At 39.9% G+C, this 19,482-nt stretch overlaps 1 protein-coding gene across 6 annotated transcripts in view; it reads right to left on the reverse strand.

Moving 5' to 3' along the window:
- Window positions 1–18,790, reverse strand: part of LOC149790204 (neogenin-like) — a 60,756-nt gene extending 41,966 nt beyond the window's left edge. For 2 of the 6 annotated variants that reach the window (XM_089972202.1, XM_089972204.1), the window contains exons 1-3: window positions 18,346–18,787; window positions 17,621–17,733; window positions 9,406–9,592 (exon numbers count right to left, since the gene is read on the reverse strand). In XM_089972202.1, coding sequence (XP_089828328.1) covers window positions 9,406–9,592; window positions 17,621–17,733; window positions 18,346–18,442 — 397 coding nt within the window. In that variant the 5' untranslated portion in view covers window positions 18,443–18,787. Of the gene's footprint in view, window positions 1–9,405; window positions 9,593–17,620; window positions 17,734–18,345 lie in introns of all 6 variants that reach the window. The other 4 variants (XM_089972203.1, XM_089972201.1, XM_089972205.1 and 1 more) reach the window with 4 other exon arrangements.
- Between the last annotated feature and the right edge of the window lie 692 nt (window positions 18,791–19,482).

Consider the following 19,482-nt stretch of genomic DNA (forward strand, 5'->3'; position numbering starts at 1 on the left):
CACAGGCCTTTTTTATACTGGAACGCGTCGCCACTGATTGTCTTTACGTCGTATTAGTTTGAGGACAGGCATGACACGTCGTGCAGGGGTACGTAACGGACTAAATCGAGCCAGCTCTTGCTTGGACAAATCCAGCAAACTTTGTAACATGCCCGATCTTTCTTGAACTTTGATTTTGGGAGAAGGTACTTTGTGAGCAGCAGCCACTGCCACTAAATTGGAAGGTCCTGCCACTGGGGAAGTTCTTTTGGAGGTCATCAACGGAGAAGTTCTTGGTGTGATCAACGTCTCCAAGTACTCTTCAGTTCTGGGTGTCATTAACGGAGAAGTGGACAAACGTGAAGCTGCCGGAGACGCAGTCACCGCCGTGGCAGGTCGTGGTTTGCGAGTGTAAGGTTGCGTCCTGGCCGAAGTGCCTCTCTTGCGACTAGTTTTCTGTGGACTTTTCTTTTTCTGGGGGCTTCTTTTCTTTTTCCGGGGTGGTAGTGGTGTCTGGTCAGAGGAGGGTCCTGCCACTGGAGAAGTTTTCCTTGGGGACCTGGTCTTTTTCTTCTTGGGGCTTCGTTGAACTTTTGTCTTGGGGATAACTTTGGGGGCATTAGGATCCCATCTTAAGAGTGAGCGAATGATGACCCCTCCTAGAGTACCGCTCCCTCCAGGTTTCAAAATGATTTGTTTTTTGGTTTGAGTGTCGATGCGGGGATCGGCCAGTTGGACCAAAGCGACTTTGTTTCGATCGAAAAAGCGTTTGGTTTGATGAGGAATCTGAATGATTCCTTGGAGTAATTGACGTGCCGTCACCGTGAACCATCGTAAGACTTCTTTGAGACTAGCTTCTAAGACAGGAGCTCGTGTTTGTGGATCTTTTTCTCGACTGATGCCATACAAGGCACGAATCAATTTGACGGGAAGATGCGACTGAAGGGACGTCATGTTCGCACTGAGAGTGAGACAGACGAAAAAGGGTCTGAGGTTTTTATAGATTTTTTATGGGGAGTGAAATGAAGTCGAGGACGGAGACGTGTACAGGACAGGCCCTCCGTCTTGGCACCAGTGGTGAAACAAGTGGGTACGAAATCGCAAATCCTCGGGAGTCGTAGGTTTCAAATCGACGAGTAAATAGGCGTGTGGAGTTTGAGTGGCATCGTCGTACGCCTGAGTCAACCAAGGCGTTCCTAACTGTTTGGCTAAGACTTGCACTTGCGATTTATCTCGAGGGCTTTTAAACAAGACCACGTAATGCGCATTGAGACTGATGGTGCGATGGGCTTTACTTTGTTGAAACAAATTTTGGGTGATGTAAACGACACTGGCATTACGGTGATGCCCTTTGCGCGTGAACCACAGTTTAATTTCTTCTTCGTCTTCTCCTAACATGTCGTCGAAAATGACCAAATGGGTTTGACGGGAGTCAGAGACGATGCCATCGTCTTCTTTAGGAATGCCTTCCACAAACACGATGGAATCGCCTTGACTTTCTCGCAAGAGACTGTACGCCGATTGCCACTCTTTGTAACACCATACGATTCGTTGAGGGGGTCGATCGATCAAATGATGTTTATGTTCGATCAAACGTTTAACGAATTCGGTTTTGCCTGAACCGCTAGGTCCAGCAATGAGCATGTTAAAGGGATGGCGAAGATACAAAGCCTCCCAACTGGCACGATCTAAGTGTTCGTCGATGACTTTGACAGTAGAGGAAGAGGGAGCAGAGACAGCAGAGGTAGCCATGGTGTGAGAAATGTCACTTGTGACACGAAAAACAAACAAGACAAGAGTTTATATACTTTTTCAGAACACGTTTATTGAATGTTTTTTTCAAACATGAATACGAAAGACAAAAAATACATAAAAGCCAAAGGCTTAAGTACAAGAATAAAAGGCACATGATAACCATGAACGTGGAATAAACACAAGTGTCTGTACAACATGTTTTGGGTAAAGTTCTAACCAGTTCTAAAGTAGGGGTAAGGTCACACAAGTGTCCTCCCGAAAGGGTCTTTCAGGCCTGTCCACGACAGTCCTGTCCTGGGTGACGGGTTCTTCTGGCACCGTCACTAACACAGATTGAAAAGTAACTTTTTTCCTTGAATAACTCTCGTGCATACTAGGCCACCTCTTGTGTCCAAGCCTCAAAACCCTGGTCTCGGTGATGTCCAACATTTGACTTCTAACCAATCTGGTTTCTTCTTCGTCAACGACATGGTAAGTTACTTCAATGAACAATGAACTATCGATCTTGCCTAGGGTTCCCTTTCATATACAGACCAATACCGACGTGACCGTACGGTAAGGTGAAGTGATTGGGAAGTCGCACTCGCTTCTGGTATACAATTTGATAGACTTTTTCCAAGGGTCGACTGACGATGTGGTGAGTGGGTAAACGTACAATCTTGTTCGGTTGATAGGTGGTCACTTTAAAGTTTCCATCCTCTCCCGATTGCAAGGCTTCTTTCAATACCCCAAAGTTGACCACTCGACTGGTACGATGATTCAGAGTCAGTCCTTTCACTTCGCACGTCGTGTGCACTTCTCCTTGTTTGTCCCGGTATTCGTAGCCGTAATTTTTGGGACCACCACTGACGAAACTTAGAATCTTATCGTCGGGATGCTCGTCTGTCCAGGCTCCTAAACGGTCTCCTTCGATGTCAGGGTGCTGTTGACTCGGGTGATGGATGTAAATGCAACTGTCCGTGTCAAAGTACAGGACGCGTTCTTCTAACAGTTCTAAAGCTTCGTACAATTTTAAGCGAGCATGAGCTGTCACGTAAGCCGCAATGATGACATTTCCAAAAGGGTCGTCTTGTACAAAGTCCAGATCTTCTTCGTAATTGACCAAGATCAAATCCTCTCGAACGACGTCCACGTGTTTCATGTATTTGGTTTTGTCGTGAATCATCTGGAAGTAGCGGGAAGGTTCTGTCAAATATTCCGTCTTGGGTAAACACGGTCGTTGTGCCACTTTACCCCACAAGCAATTTAACATCTCTTTGGCAAAAGATCGCCTGCCTTCGTTTTTTTCGATGTGGTCTAAAGAGATGCCTTCTTGTTCGTAGTATTTCTCTTTGAATTGTATTTGGTCTTCGGGAGTGTGACACCAGGAAGGATAGCCGCTGGCTTCTTGTTTCAGTTTCAAAAAGGCATCCACGTAGTCGGCGAAAATGCCTTTCTGAGTAGGGTCACCCTTGTGGTACTGTTGTGTCTTGGGAAAGTGGCAAATTTCGTACACTTCTAACAGTTGGTATCCCATGTCCAGAGCTTTGAACAATTCCACGCTGACCCAGGTTCCCGTCAAGGCCCGTTCTTCCTGGCTGTGATGGCAAGGTTGGTCCTGGTTGCACGTTTCCGCACAAGTACGGCACAAAGGAAACATCAGTTTGCCTTGACAATGGTGAGGTAAGACGGGATGGTATAGGTTCGTGGGAGGCAAAACTTTACACTTGATCAAGCCTTCGTATTGTCGAATGTTTTTCAGGTCGATGTGTTCGGTCAGCAATTGCGGGTGCCCTACAGGAAAGCGACAATATTTGCACACGTAGGGATACAGCGAACACACGTCCAAGTATTTGATTTCTTCTCCTTTCTCTTCGTCGGCTTGGTACAGCAAACAGGTGGCATTGGTCCTTCCTCCGTACAAACTATCCCTCGGGTTCAGCGGGTCCATGAACTGGTAACTTTCCACGAGGCGTTTAAACTCGGGATCGGTTTTCAAACGGTGATCGTATTCGTGTTCCCACATTTCCACCACTTTGTATCCTTGCTGTTCTAGCTTTAGGCGTCGCTGACAAGTGTCCTGGTACAGGTCTTCCATGGTCCGTTGTAAAAACTGAGTTTTAGTGTCACGGTCAGGGTAGCAGACGGGACATCCGTGAAATAAGCAACCGTTAAACTCGTACACGATCTTGGGGTTTTCTAAGTCCCAGCCATCGACCGAATACGTTCCGATGGTCTTTTCGCCTCCTCCGTTGCGGGCATGCTGAATCCATTTGTCTTCCTTGTCGCACAAGTAATGTAACCAACGTAGGGCTTTGACCGAGTATTGACGCTTGACATAGTGGGTCGTTTGAGGACTGATGACAGCCACGGTGTTTTCAGGCATGAATCGTTGGCGGTACACTAAGGAACACGCTTTGGCAATGGTGCAAGCTTCTTTCAAAGGAACAGCCCCTCCGTGTTCCATGAACAGTTCTCGAAATTTTCCACAGCAACGCCGTAAAATGTCCACGTTGGAACGACAATACTTTAACATTTCTTCCTGAAAGTCGAAAGGGTCCGAGGCGTGAGCTTGGTACCAAGCGTAGAAAGCTTCTCGTTGTTCGGTACGCATGTTGTCGGGGTCGTAATAGTGAGCCTGAGGCAAATGGGGTAGAACAGCATGTTGATTGGCTTCCGTATTGAAAAAGTGTGGAAAGTACCCTTTAGCCATTTCTGTCATTCCAAACGTTTTAGGCATTCGGCTCAAAGGCATGGCCAAGTAACTCATCGAATCTTTAAACTGTACTTGTCCCACTTGCATGAAAATGATTTTGGCTCTGTTCAAAATCACTTTAGGACGTTCGGTGCCATGTTCCGTATAGTACCTCAAAAGAAACTGTCCATCGTATCCGGAGAAATTGTGAGCCATCACCGTGGCATGACGATGACAATCTCCGTAACGTTCGATGTCCTCTTGGCTCCACGTCTTGTCGATGGGGTCTAAGACCCATTGGGCAAAATCGGCTAACGTGTTTGGTCCCCGAAAGATTTTTTCACGCCCTCCGGGAATCTTGCTGCAGTGAGGGCAATGACTGAAGATAGGTTCTTGAATGCACTTCTCGCACGCTCGATGAGCCACGCAGAAGTTAGGAATGTGAATGCCGGTCTCTTGCATGCATTCGAAATCGAAAAAGATGAAATTGCCTTTCTTCTTGTGACCGTCCTCTTTCTCTGGTGGGGATTGGTATTTTTGCACGTAGCATTCGTGTTCCAAGTCCACGATGTGGTGACAAATGTGACATTTTTTCTTTCCTCGACATACGTGTGCCTTGGCATTGTTGGTAAGTATGCCTTGTCCACAGGTAGGGCACAATCTCAAGAGTTGACAAGCACATTTCTGCTGTGAACCTTGCGTCTTCAGATGTTGCTGGTAACAGGCAGGGCTGACAAACGTACGCAGACAAGTCGAACAAGGCACTGGTTCTTCGCTCAGACAGGGTGGAGAGGCCAAACATCCTGGGCATTTCAATCCACAATGCTTGTGTTGCTCTCGATTGTTATAACCATAATCACATTTCTCACAATAATAACCGTATCCCAGGAATCCAGTGATACTGGTAATGGTATCAAAATGGTCATCGTGATGATAGACATGAATGTATTTTCCGTCCTTAAAATCTTGGCCTCGAAACAACAGAGGCCCGCGCATTTCTTGAGGGTGCACTTTCAAGGTGTAGCGTGGAGCTAGGGCATCTTGCAATTTTTGCATCTCAGGAATGCCACAGGGTGTGTCTTTGGACAGTCCGGCTTGTTGTAACAGGAGTTCTGCTTCATTTCGTTGTTTGGCTCGATAGGAACGTTGAATAGTGTTCCAGGTTCTTTTCCATTCTACCGTGTCGTTCTTGCTGGCATAGGTTCGTCCCACCACGATGGCTCGAGCTAAACACATCTGGTCTTGAGGGTTGTTAATTCGGACGAGACTTGTTTTGGTGTTGCGAAGGTCGTCCACCAATAACATCTTTTTGCGTCCTGTCCCTTGAGGAAGAGAGACTTGAGCCATTTTCAGTGTGGCTTTACCATCGGTGATGTCAAACTGGTCATTAGATTGTTGTACGTGTTGAATCTTGTCCATGACTTTGGAAGGGGTCAGTTCTGCGGGTCTGCTAAACTCGATCCAAACAGGGGATTTCAAACCGTCGTGATCTATGGATAGTGTCAAGCGATCGTCTTCTTTGGGTTGACATTGTCGCTTGAGTGCAGTGAGCAAAGAATCCCACATCTCGGTGATAAACCCTTCTGCTTTCTCCAAGGGTACGTCGGCCTTGAAATCTTTAAACTTCACCGTGTAGGTGTAAGCCGTGGTTCTAAATTTTCCAGAGGAGCGCTTTTCCGTCTCACGAATGGAATAGTATTTTTCAGGGTTGACTAAGGGTGACGAACTTGGTTTAGAGGGTTCGGATTCTGGTTCACTCATGTCCTCTTCAAAATCACTGGCATGAATTTGTGCCAAGATTTCATCCCTGGTACGAGGCGATAGATCACGTTTCTGCCTCTTACTTTCTTCTTCTTCTTCTTTCTTCTCGAATGAATAGGATCGTTTCATCTTGAGTGCAAAACGTCAAATGACTCAAGTTCAAACACCATAGACTAATTTATAGTCATGGCAAACCAGCGTATATAAAAAGGATGTGTCTTGTCCTTTCACTATTCATTTCACTCTCAAACCGAGGAGAACGATGGAAGAGACTACCCAGATGGAACGTTTCGTCAGAGCTTTGCGAGGGGTCATTAGAAAATTCTCTTCAGACCAGCCGACGGACTACTCTCCTTCCTTTCGAGATAAGAGTCAGGATACTTGCTATATCTGTCAGAAGAAAGGGCATTGGTCTTCAGAGTGTCCAGACCATCAAAAAAGAAAAAAAAACAGGGGCTAAAAAAGACAAAAGTCAAGATACCTGTTATTATTGTAAAGAAAAAGGACATTGGTCTCCAGATTGCCCAAAAAAGAAACAAGAGGAGTCAGAAGAAAAGAAGGATTCTTCAGAAGAAGAGAGGGATTCTTCGGAAGAAGAGAGGGATTCTTCAGAGGAAGAAGAGGAAGAAAGAAGACAATTCTATTTAAAAGAAGCAAAGAAACAGGAGAAGAAAAGAAGAAGGGAAGAAAATGAGGAAAAAACGGTGAAGAAATTCAAAAAACAGAGAGACTAAACAAGGAGAAAGAAGAAGTCAATGAACTTTTAATTGAAGTGTTCTGTGGTGAATTATGAATTGGATTGTAAAAAAATGGATAAAAGAATACATGAATGATATAAGGTAAGTGTCTTTGAGTTTTGATTTTAAAATAAGAAGCTACACTCACGCACTCATACACAGACACGTACTATAAGGGTAAAATGGGTGGGGTTTATTTTTGAGTTATTGGCAAATTGAAATTGTATTTCTTTTCGAGAAATGTGGGTGGCCCTGAAAAGGGCCTTTTTATTTTGGTGTAGGAGTGAGTTTAACCAATCAACTTTAACTGCCTTAAGCCTTTGCCACGGCCAAGGCCTACTTCTGATGATTGGGTTGAAATCACTAAGGGTGGTACGACAGGCTTAGTCACAGGGTTGGCGTGTTTAGCTCGGGAAGGTCGTATTCTCTTCGGTCGTGATAAAGAAGTCTGATACATTTGTTTCAGACTTCTTAACTCCGCTAAAATGTCCAACAGTACCGTAGCCGTTTGATTTTCACCCTCTTGTTTCTTTGCTGCTACTTCTTCTTGTTGTTGTTTTTTACTTACCTCTTCTTGTTGCTGTTGCTGTTGCTGTAGGAGAAAAGCTTGTTCCGCTTCCTTTTGTCGTTGCATAAATTTCTCCAATTCTTCTTTCTGTCTCTGTCTAAAATTCTCCACTTGCGGTAATGAAGAAGGTAACGAAGGTTCCGGAACAAATTCTTGCGAGGTAAGAAAATCCACAAAATCCCAATGTACCTCTTCTGAAAGTAAGTCCGGGTTCCCTTGGGCAGTCTCCCCTGCTGGTGCACCCCAATGGATCGTTTTCTGAGTTTCCGTCATGTTGAATCACTGTCGCATAGATTGACTGCACACAAGCGCTAGCGAATCTATATAGACCAACTGACGTCACAGACTGCTCTCTTCGGATTGGATGCGGGCTGACTGAATTTTGTAACGCGTGTTCGGATTGGTGAATGAACTCAATCCGTTTCAATCCTACCTCTACCTATAAATAAGCGCGGTTCAGTGCATTGATTCACTTGTTCTCGTCGCTTCAAGATGTGGACCGATGTGCAATCTTCTACGCTTGTGTCTTCCATGATGTTCCGGACGGACATACCCATGTATGTCCGATCCAAGTGGACCGTTGTCCACAGGACAAACACCAGCCTGTGGATACGTAGGATCTACGTTGAAAGACAAGGATGCCTGAAAAGAGTGCTGATTTACGGACCAACAGTGAGACGCAGCCTAAGAACAAGAAGAAGACCAATGCGGTACCCTTTATGTTAATGAATACATTAACATAAACCCAAAGGCCCTTTTCAGGGCCAACCATATTTCTCGAAAAGAGATAGCCTTTCAATTGCCTAAATTTAAATTTAAATTTAAAAAATTTAAAAAAAAAAAAAAAATCCCATGTTCAATTCCCCTTGTCCCTAAACAAACCCAAACTCTATTCCCCCCATGTTAAATCCCCCTTGTACGTAGAGTGTCCCACGATTTTTCGCCATGTTAAATTTCCATTGTACGTAGAGTGTCCCAGGGATCCCTGTAATGCTAATTCCCATTGTACGTAGGGTATCCCACTTAACTACTCCCATGGTAGTTTAATATACATACATACATATATATATATATATATATATATATATATATATATATATATATATATATATATATATATATATATATATATATATATACAAAAAATAAACATTATTATTTTTAAGAAAAGATAATAAATACGCCAACTCACTCTGTAATAAAGCATATATAAGAACGGCGTAACTCTAGAACGCTGCGCAAAACTTTTAATTTGATATAGTTAAAACAATAATTGACAATTACTATTACAATTAAATCGACATTAACTTCATGAGAGGTAGAGAGTCCAACTAAATTAATATACATGAATAGTGCCACAATTTGTTTTAATCGATTAGACTACTTCTTAATTTTCTTGGTTATTCTCATTTCTCTTCACTTTTATTATAATGGTATAAATTGTGTCTGATACTTAGCAGTGTCTGTGTATCCTTAATTATTCTAAACTCGATAACAAAAGGAAAATGCAGATAAACTGTTCTATTACCTAATGTCAGAATGTTTGTGACTTTGGCGGATACAAATTGCGTTAACTATTATGGGATTCGATTTTACTGAGAGAAAGAAAAAAAAGCTTGTTTCCAAAGGGTATGAATGAATACGCGATTCTTGTAAAGAACATGGCATTAAAATACACTATCCAGTTAAATATCAGTATAATGAACAACTAAACCTCTGTAAAAGGCACGTGATGAACAATCAATAAGTGGTCTCTTTCTACACCTGGCCCTAATATTCAAGTTATATATATATATACGAAGTGCGTGAGTGTCATATTGTTGTTTTATATTTTGAAAAATGATTCTCTTCTAAAATTCAAAAATGTGATTCAATATCAGCAGAATATGGCGGTTGCGTACAATCCCTGGAATATGAAGTTTAAAAAATACCTAGAAGTCCAATCGTGACCGTAACAGGAAGTGCACTAGGGCCCTGCGCCAGACGGCTGACAGAGGAAACCCGTATCGTGTAGGTCTTGTCTTGGCTCAGATCTCCAATAATGGCTGCCGTTGAGGAGACATCGACACTTTTCCACCTGTCTCCGTCTTCTACTGGAGCATAGAAAACTCTGTGTGTCTGCATCAAAAGATAGGAGAGGAGATAAAACTGGTGCGCGTTAGCATAAAACTCTGAAAATATTATTATTATTGTTATAGTTAGTTGTTGTTATTATTATTAGCAGTAGTAGTTGCAGCTAGTCCCTGTTATGTTCTCACCATGTTTTTCTGGGGCTGACATGATATCAAAACGTCTAAATTCTAAACCTGTTGTGCACATATAGAAACATGTTCTGGCCCGTTTGTCAAGACAAATCCCAGCCTTCCATGACACTTAATCAACTGAGTATGACATGTGTCCTAACATTGTTGCTACAGTACCATGAATCACATGCAGAGTGGATAACACCATCTACATCATACATAAACGATTGCTTAAGGACACTATCTACATCATCCCTTTAACGATTGCTTGAGGACACCATCTACATTTTTCCTTAACGATTGCTTGAGGACACTATCTACATCATCCCATATACATCATCCCTTAACGATTGCTTGAGGACACCATCTATATCATCCCATATACATCATCAATTAACGATTGCTTGAGGACACCATCTACATCATCCCATATACACCATCAATTAACGATTGCTTGAGGACACAATCTACATCATCCCTTAACGATTACTTGAGGATAATACCTATATCATCCCTTAACAATTGCTTAAGGACACCATCTACATCATCCCTTAACGATTGCTTGAGGACACCAACTGCATCATCCCTTAACGATTGCTTGATGACACCATCCACATCATCCCTCAACCATTGCTTCAGGACACTATCTGCATCATCCCTTAACGATTGATTGAGGGCACCATCTATATCATCCCTTACCGAATGCTTGAAGACACTCTATACATCATCCCTGAACGACTGCTTGAGGACACCATGGACATCATCCCTTAACGATTGCTTGAGGACACTATATGCATCATCCCTCAACGATTGCTTGAGAACACCATCTACATCATCCCTTTAACGATTCCTTGAGGACACTATATACATCATCACTTAACGATTGCTTGAGGACATCATATACATCATCACTTAACGATTGCTTAAGGACACCATCTACATCATCCCTTAACGATTGCTTGAGGACACCAACTGCATCATCCCTTAACGATTGCTTGATGACACCATCTACATCATCACTTAACGATTGCTTGAGGACACCAACTGCATCATCCCTTAACGATTGCTTGATGACAACATCTACATCATCACTTAGCGATTGCTTGAGGACACCATCTACATCATCCCTCAACCATTGCTTCAGGACACTATCTGCATCATCCCTTAACGATTGATTGAGGGCACCATCTATATCATCCCTTACCGAATGCTTGAGGACACTCTATGCATCATCCCTGAACGACTGCTTGAGGACACCATGGACATCATCCCTTAACGATTGCTTGAGGACACTATATGCATCAACCCTCAACGATTGCTTGAGAACACCATCTACATCATCCCTTTACCGATTCCTTGAGGACACTATATACATCATCACTTAACGATTGCTTGAGGACATCATATACATCATCACTTAACGATTGCTTAAGGACACCATCTACATCATCCCTTAACGATTGCTTGAGGACACCATCTACATCATGGCTTAACGATTGCTTGAGGACACCATCTACATCATCCCGGCTTGAGGACACCATCTACATCATCCCTTAACGATTGCTTCAGGACACCATCTACATCATCCCTTAACAATTGCTTGAGGATACTATATACATCATCCCTTATCATTCCTTGAACACACCATCTACATCATCCCTTAACGATTGCTTGATGACACTATCTGCATCATCCCTTAAGGATTGATTGAGGGCACCATGTACATAATCCCTTAACGATTGCTTGAGGACACCATCTATATGATCCCTTAACGATTGCTTGAGGACACTATCTACATCATCCCTTAACGATTGCTTGAGGACATTATCTACATCATCCCTTAACGATTGCTTGAGGACACCATCTACATCATCCCTTAACGATTGCTTGAGGATACTATCTATATCATCCCATAACGATTGCTTGAGGACACCATCTACATCATCCCTTAATGATTGCTTGAGGACACCATCTACATCATCCCTTAACGATTTATTGATGACACCATGTACATCATCGTTTAACGATTGCTTGAGGACACAACATCATCCCTTAACGATTCCTTGAGGACACCATCTACGTCATCCTTTAACGATTGCTTGATGACACTATCTGCATCATCCCTTAAGGATTGATTCAGGGCACCATCTGCATCATCCCTTAACGATTGCTTAAGGACACCATCTACATCATCCCTTTAACGATTGCTTGAGGACACCATCTATATCATCCCTTAACGATTGTTTGAGGACACCATCTACATCATCTCTTAACGATTGCTTGAGGACACCATCTACATCATCCCTTAACGATTGCTTGAGGACACTATCTACATCATCCCTTAACGATTGGTTGATGACACCATCTACATCATCGTTTAACGATTGCTTGAGGACACTACATCTTGCCTTAACGATTGCGTGAGGACACTATCTACATCATCCTTTAACGATTGCTTGAGGACACCATCTATATCATCCCTTTAACGATTGCTTGAGTACACCATCTACATCATCCCATAACGATTGCTTGAAGACACTATCTACATCATCCCTTACCGATTCCTTGAGGATATGATCTACATCATCCCTTAACGATTGCTTGAGAACACTATCTACATCATCGCTTAACAATTCCTTGAGGCCACCATCTACATCATCCCTTAACGATTGCTTGAGGACACCAGCTCCATCATCCCTTAACGATTTCTTGAGGACACTATCTACATCATCCCTTAACGATTCCTTGAGGACACCATCTACATCATCCCTTAACGATTGCTTGATGACACTATCTGCATCATCTCTTAAGGATTGATTGAGGGCACCATGTACATCATCCCTTAACGATTGCTTGAGGACACCATCTACATCATCCCTTTAACGATTGCTTGAGGACACCATCTATATCATCCCTAAACGATTGCTTGGGGACACTATCTACTTCATCCCTTAACAATTGCTTGAGGACACTATCTACATCACCCTTAACGATTGCTTGATGACACCATCTACATCATCCCTTAGCGATTGCTTGAGGATACTATCTATATCATCCAGTAACGATTGCTTGAGGACACCATCTACATCGTCCCTTAACAATTGATTGAGGCTCATCAGAAGAAAGTTCAGACAGGCAGAGTGAATGATACCATGTACATCATCCCTTAACGATTGATTGAGGACACCATCTACATCATCGCTTAACGACTGCTTGAGGACATCATCTGCATCATCCCTTAACGATTCCTTGAGGACACCATCGACATCATCGTTTAACGATTGCTTGAGGAAACTGCATCTTCCCTTAACGATTGCGTGAGGACACTATCTACATCATCCCTTAATGATTGCTTGAGGACACCATCTACATCATCCCTTAACGATTGCTTGAGGACGCCGTCTACATCATCCCTTAAAGATTGTTTGAGGACACCATCTACATCATCCCTTTAACGATTGCTTGAGGACACCATCTATATCATCCCTTAACGATTGCTTGAGGACACTATCTACATCATCCCTTAACGATTGATTGAGGGCACCATCTACATCATCCCTTAACGATTGCTTGAGGACGCCATCTACATCATCCCTTAACGATTGCTTGAGGAAGCTATCTATATCATCCCATAACGATTACTCGAGGACACCATCTACATCATCCCTTAACAATTGATTGAGGCTCATTAGAAAAAAGTTCAGACAGGCAGAGTGAATGATACCATGTACATCATCCCTTAACGATTGATTGAGGACACCATCTACATCGTCCCTTAACAATTGATTGAGGCTCATTAGAAGAAAGTTCAGACAGGCAGAGTGAATGATACCATGTACATCATCCCTTAACGATTGATTGAGGACACCATGTACATCATCCCTTAACGATTGTTTGAGGACATCATCTACATCATCCCTTAACGATTGCTTGAGGATACTATCTATATCATCCCTTAACGATTGCTTGAGGACACCATCTACATCATCCCTTAACGATTGCTTGAGGACACCATCTACATCCTCCCTTAACAATTGATTGAGGCTCATCAGAAGAAAGTTCAGACAGGCAGAGTGAATGATACCATGTACATCATCCCTTAACGATTGATTGAGGACACCATCTACATCGTCCCTTAACAATTGATTGAGGCTCATCAGAAGAAAGTTGAGACAGGCTGAGTGAATGACACCATGTGCATCATCCCTGAATGAGTCGTTGTGGCTCGTCAGGTAATGTTTCAGAATAATGACGTTGAAAATAGGCAAAGAAACAAATGGCGGAAATATAATAAACATTCAAAGAAGATTTTTCTAGTTTAAAACAAAATGGTTGTACAACGTTGCTAACTTAAACACATTGGTCTTAATATTCATGTGCCCCAGTTGTCTTCTCTTGCAACCGTCAGAATCATGGTCCTAAACATATTTGCTACATTTTCTGTTTGTCAAAGATCTTCCTCTTTAAAGTAGCTACTTTCATTTCTGGCATACAATACCAGTCTCAGTTCATAAGATTTACAGTAATTACTTTCATTTCTGGATGTGCCATCCCATTTTAATACCTTTTGATCCTTTTTCATTAACATAGAACATTTGCATCTCCCGTTGATCGGGAAGCTTTAATTTGCACCGTTACCATCTTACCGTTTTTAATTTCAACCAATTCTTCTTTTATATCGCTGGTCGATATAGGACCTTTATAATTTTTTTAAAAATATACAAATTGCATTTTGTCTGGCGCTAAATAGCATAACAGTGCTGATGCGCCGTTAAAAATCAATCAATCAATCAATCAATCAATTTATTTCTGGCATACAATACCAGTCTAAATTCATAAGACTTACATTAATTACTTTCATTTCTGGCATACAATACCAGTCTCAATTCATATGACTTACAGTAGTTACTTTCATTTCTGGCATACAATACCAGTCTGCATTAAATATCGTAAGATTTAAAGCTTATTTTAAATAATGAGTTTGAACTCTTTCATTCTGGGTTACAGCGATAAGACAATAATGGAACAAGTATTTAATCGAAAAGTTTCAAGTGACAATCTATCGTTTAATCTAAAAGTCTCTGTATTACATTTTTGGCATTTTTAATAAATTTATTAATGGATTTTGTAGAAAGGATAAAATAAAAACTATGCCCAAGAAGTTATATTTCATAATTATTTGTAAATATATATTATTGTATGTACTTTAAAAAAATATTTCTCATTAAATGATCAAATAAATACAACAAGTTTGGTTTTGTTTAAATTTACACTCAGTTTCGAGAGATTCAATAACAGGTACAACATACGTTAAAGATCTTGAAAGTCATCTGAGATAATAAATTTATTATCTTCGTTTCACTAAAATCATTGTTTTCGTTTACAAAAATGAAATAATCCTTTTTGGTGTTAATGACTAATCAGTGACATATTTAGTGTTAATGACTATCGAATTTGGTGCTTAATGTTAATGACAACCCAATTACATTTTTAGTGTTAATGACTACCCAACTACCTCTTTGTGTTAATGACTACCCAACTACCTCTTTAGTGTTAATGACTACCCAACTACCTCTTTAGTGTTAATGACTACCCAACTACCTCTTTAGTGTTAATGACTACCCAACTACCTCTTTAGTGTTAATGACTACCCAACTACCTCTTTAGTGTTATTGAATACTCAAGGATATTTTTAGCATTAATGACTACCCACTTGCATTCATTATTTCTTACATTGTAATCAAATATTATTAGCAAAAGGAAAGAAGCGAAAAAATCTGTGTATCCTGTCAGACAAATTATATATTTCTTCATTCACAAGAGTTCTTAATTACGACTATATTTTTTACAAAGCTGAAACGTTTTCTGATATAACAGAAGATAAATCATGTCATTCCCCTCCCCCCCCCCCCGTATCCATATCATCCGTACATTATTAAAAACCTTTTGTAAATCTAGAAATATGTAATTGAGCTTATCAATACAACTTTGTACGTATTTATTATTGTACAAACTTGTACGTATTTATTCTTATACAAATTTGTACGTATTTATTCTTGTACAAACTTGTACGTATTTGTTCTTATAAAACCTGTACGTATTTATTCTTTATAGCTGGGGCTTAGCACACGTGACAATCTCTTATATAATTTATAAAATTATTGGTATATATTTCATATACTAATTTATAACATTGCCAGTGTATATCTCATATGCTAATTTATAACATTAAAATTGTATATTTTTATATTAATTTATAACATCATTGGCATATATCTCATATACTAATTTATAGCATTGCCAGTGTATATCATATACTAATTAATAAAATTATCAGTGTATAGCTCATATACTAATTTATAACATCATCAGTGTATATTTCTTGTCCTAATTTATAAATTATCAGTGTTTATTTCGTAGACGAATTTGAACATTATCAGGGTGCATTTAACATACTAATTTTTAAAATTATCAATGTACATTTCACATAATAATAAATAACCTTATCAGGAAAGGCTTTCAATACTGTTTATAACATTATCAGTGTACATTTCACATCAGGGTTCAGAAAAAAATAACACTCGTTCACTCGTCCAGACCTGATAAAAATTGGCTTCACACAACCTGATGTCCCACAACAGTTTTTCAATTGTTAGCATGTATAACACCCGGTACCATACAGCAGTACTTCAGTTCCTAGCATATTTTAAACCTTACACCCACAAAAATATTTCGATTTTTAGCACACATGAAACCCGATGCCTCGCAACAGTGTTTAAATTTTTAGCATGTATGAAAACCCGATGCCCCACAACAGATTTCAATTTTTACACATATTAACCCTATGCCCCGCAAAGGATTTCAATGTTTAGCACGTATGAAACCCGATGCCATGCAACAGTGTTTCAATTATTAGCGTGTATAAAACCCGATGCCCCGCAACAGTATTTTATTTATTAGCATATATAAAACCCGATGCCCCACCATACCATGACGTATCATTAAATTAATAAATTATATAAACACATCTTTGCAACAATAATGTTGTTTTTGCGTTTGTTTTCAACATAACAGATTTATATAATGTCAAATAGCTTTAACATTTCAAAAAGAGCAGGCGTATGTAAGCATGCACGTTGATTACCTGCGTAATGGGTAAAACTGTTTGGCATACGGATGGAATTTGAACAGAGCATTGTACAATAAATGTCCATTGATTACAAACAAAGATTTGTTGGCGAATGAAGAGAGAGGGTATGCGTTAAACTTTCTGAAGTAAATTAGACTGGTTGCGAACTCTTCTCGCAGATCGAACAACATACAACATTGTAAAAGCATATTGTAAGAGCTTCTAACAGTCACATAAACGATTATATATATATATATATATATATATATATATATATATATATATATATATATATATATATATATATATATATATATATATATATATATATAGGGAGAGAGATGGATTGAGATTGCGTAGCACAATATCCTTTTTGCGATGGCTAAAATCAGACAGGTACAAAATACTGCTACAGTAAAATGTGATGTCAAGCGATGTTGGTCGTGGTGGTCAACAACTAAACGCGGCATCCTCCACAGAAGTACTGAATTTTAACTAAACATCATTATTAACACGAATTACAGGTATACTAGAATTGCTATCGGAAGTCATACCCTGGACTGTTTCGGTTTTACAGACGCACTTCTAAAACTGGTATACATTGGGTCACGATTAGTTCCATTCTTTATAGCTAACGAACTCACTTTATTATCACTATTATATTAATATTTTTGTACTGAAAATGTTGATATTGGAATTTTAAAATGCATCCGTATTAATAGAAACGCTAGATAACGAGTTTTGCGTGAGAATATGGTGATCTTGAAAGCCTACCAGATCCTGTTTTCCTTGAGATTTTGGCACTTCCCATGTAACAAGAACTTCGCTCTTCCCGACCTGAACGGCATTTACATTCCGAGGGGCTTCAGGGATATTCTGGTCTAGCTCTTAAATAGAACGTTAGAAAATACACCAATACTAAATGAAAGCGTTAAATTAAAGAATAAGCAAAAGAAACAACGCTAACATTTTATGAATCGTGATTGCAAAATCTATATAAAGTTGGGAGTGAAAATAATTTTAATTCAGTTTTAGATATAATGTTTGAATGTAGACTTATCATGTATAGCATACCAATAAAATATTCCTATTTATAACAATATTCTAGTTTCATATCTTACATTATTGTAAAATAACAAAATAAACGTTGCCTAAATCGATATCGATATTATATATATATATATATATATATATTACTACGGCTGCGTTTTCTACTAATAATCTTTCTCGCTCTCTCTCTCTCACACACACACACATTCTATTGTGCTTCTTTTCAGGGTTATTTTTTTAAAACAATTCATACCTTCAAATCTATTTTCAAAACTTTATGCGCCACGTGAATCCTGGTAAGAAATCTGTTGATTAATTAAATAAATAAATAAATGTCTAATTCATTTTTAATAAAATACAAGAAACTTCACATTTGTTAGGCCATCGTGGACATAAAATAGGGGGATTGATCCATATAAACTGTTGTCAATATAATAATGAAATCTTACCTGTTGAATTATATGTCATCTCATCGGCATTGCCGGAAATCGCTATATTCATGAAAAGAAGCACAAGCCATTTGATGTAAGCGCGTTTGAAGCGCATTTTCACCTCAGTTTAAGCCTGCCACACTGTGCCAGCTATACTGATGTAGAATCATGCCCCTTGCATGTATTTTACTGTTCTGAACTGCGATTTGTCTAACTGCGCATGCGTTGTTTTGTGGCGTTGATAGTCCAAAATGCACTTATTATTAAGCTTCCACTATCTGCTTTGTACATCATCGTCATCACCAATATCTTCGTCATGGTAGAAGTTAGCAACATCTTCGTCTCATTATTAATGTCGTCGTCATCATCATCATCACATTTTTTTCTTCTTCTTTGCGGAAGCTTTTAAAGGCTGTTAAATGATGCAATAAGCCGGCTTAAAAATGCCTAACATTCAAATGCAATTTACACGAAGGCGGGCGGGCTTACAATTTTTCCTTACATTCGTATGCCATTTATACGAAGGCAGGTGGGCCTGCAACTTTGCCTCACACTCGTATAACATGTACACGAAGACACGTGGACTTCAAACTTTGCCTTACACTTGTATGCAGTATAAAAATATATAATACAATTTTTGGAGAGAGATGTTTGATTTCTGTCTATTCTTTTTAATTAGTTCACAATACTTAGCACCGCTGCACTTGGCAATTTAAATGTTCTGCCATTTAGACACAGTTATCAATCTGGTGCCAATTGTCTGCCGTTTAGACACAGCTATCAATCTGGTGCAAATTTTCTGTCAATTAGACACAGTTATCAATCTGGTGCCAATTTTCTGTCATTTTGACACAGTTAACAGTCTGGTGCCAATTTTCTGCCATTTAGACACAACTATCAGTCTGGTGCCAATTTTCTGTCATTTAGACACATTTAATAATCTGGTGCCAATTTTCTGTCAGTTAGATACAGTTATCAGTCTGGTGCCAATTTTCTGTCACTTAGACACAGTTATCAGTCTGGTACCAATTTTCTGTCACTTAGATACAGTTATCAGTATGGTGCCAATTTTCTGTCATTTAGACACAGTTATCAGTCTGGTGCCAATTTTCTGCCATTTAGATATAGTTATCAGTCTGGAGCCAACTTTATGTC

The sequence above is a fragment of the Sinohyriopsis cumingii genome, chromosome 10, assembly GCF_028554795.1.
Source record: "Sinohyriopsis cumingii isolate HCF-2022 chromosome 10, ASM2855479v2, whole genome shotgun sequence".
In the NCBI taxonomy this organism is placed as follows: Eukaryota; Metazoa; Mollusca; class Bivalvia; order Unionida; family Unionidae; genus Sinohyriopsis; species Sinohyriopsis cumingii.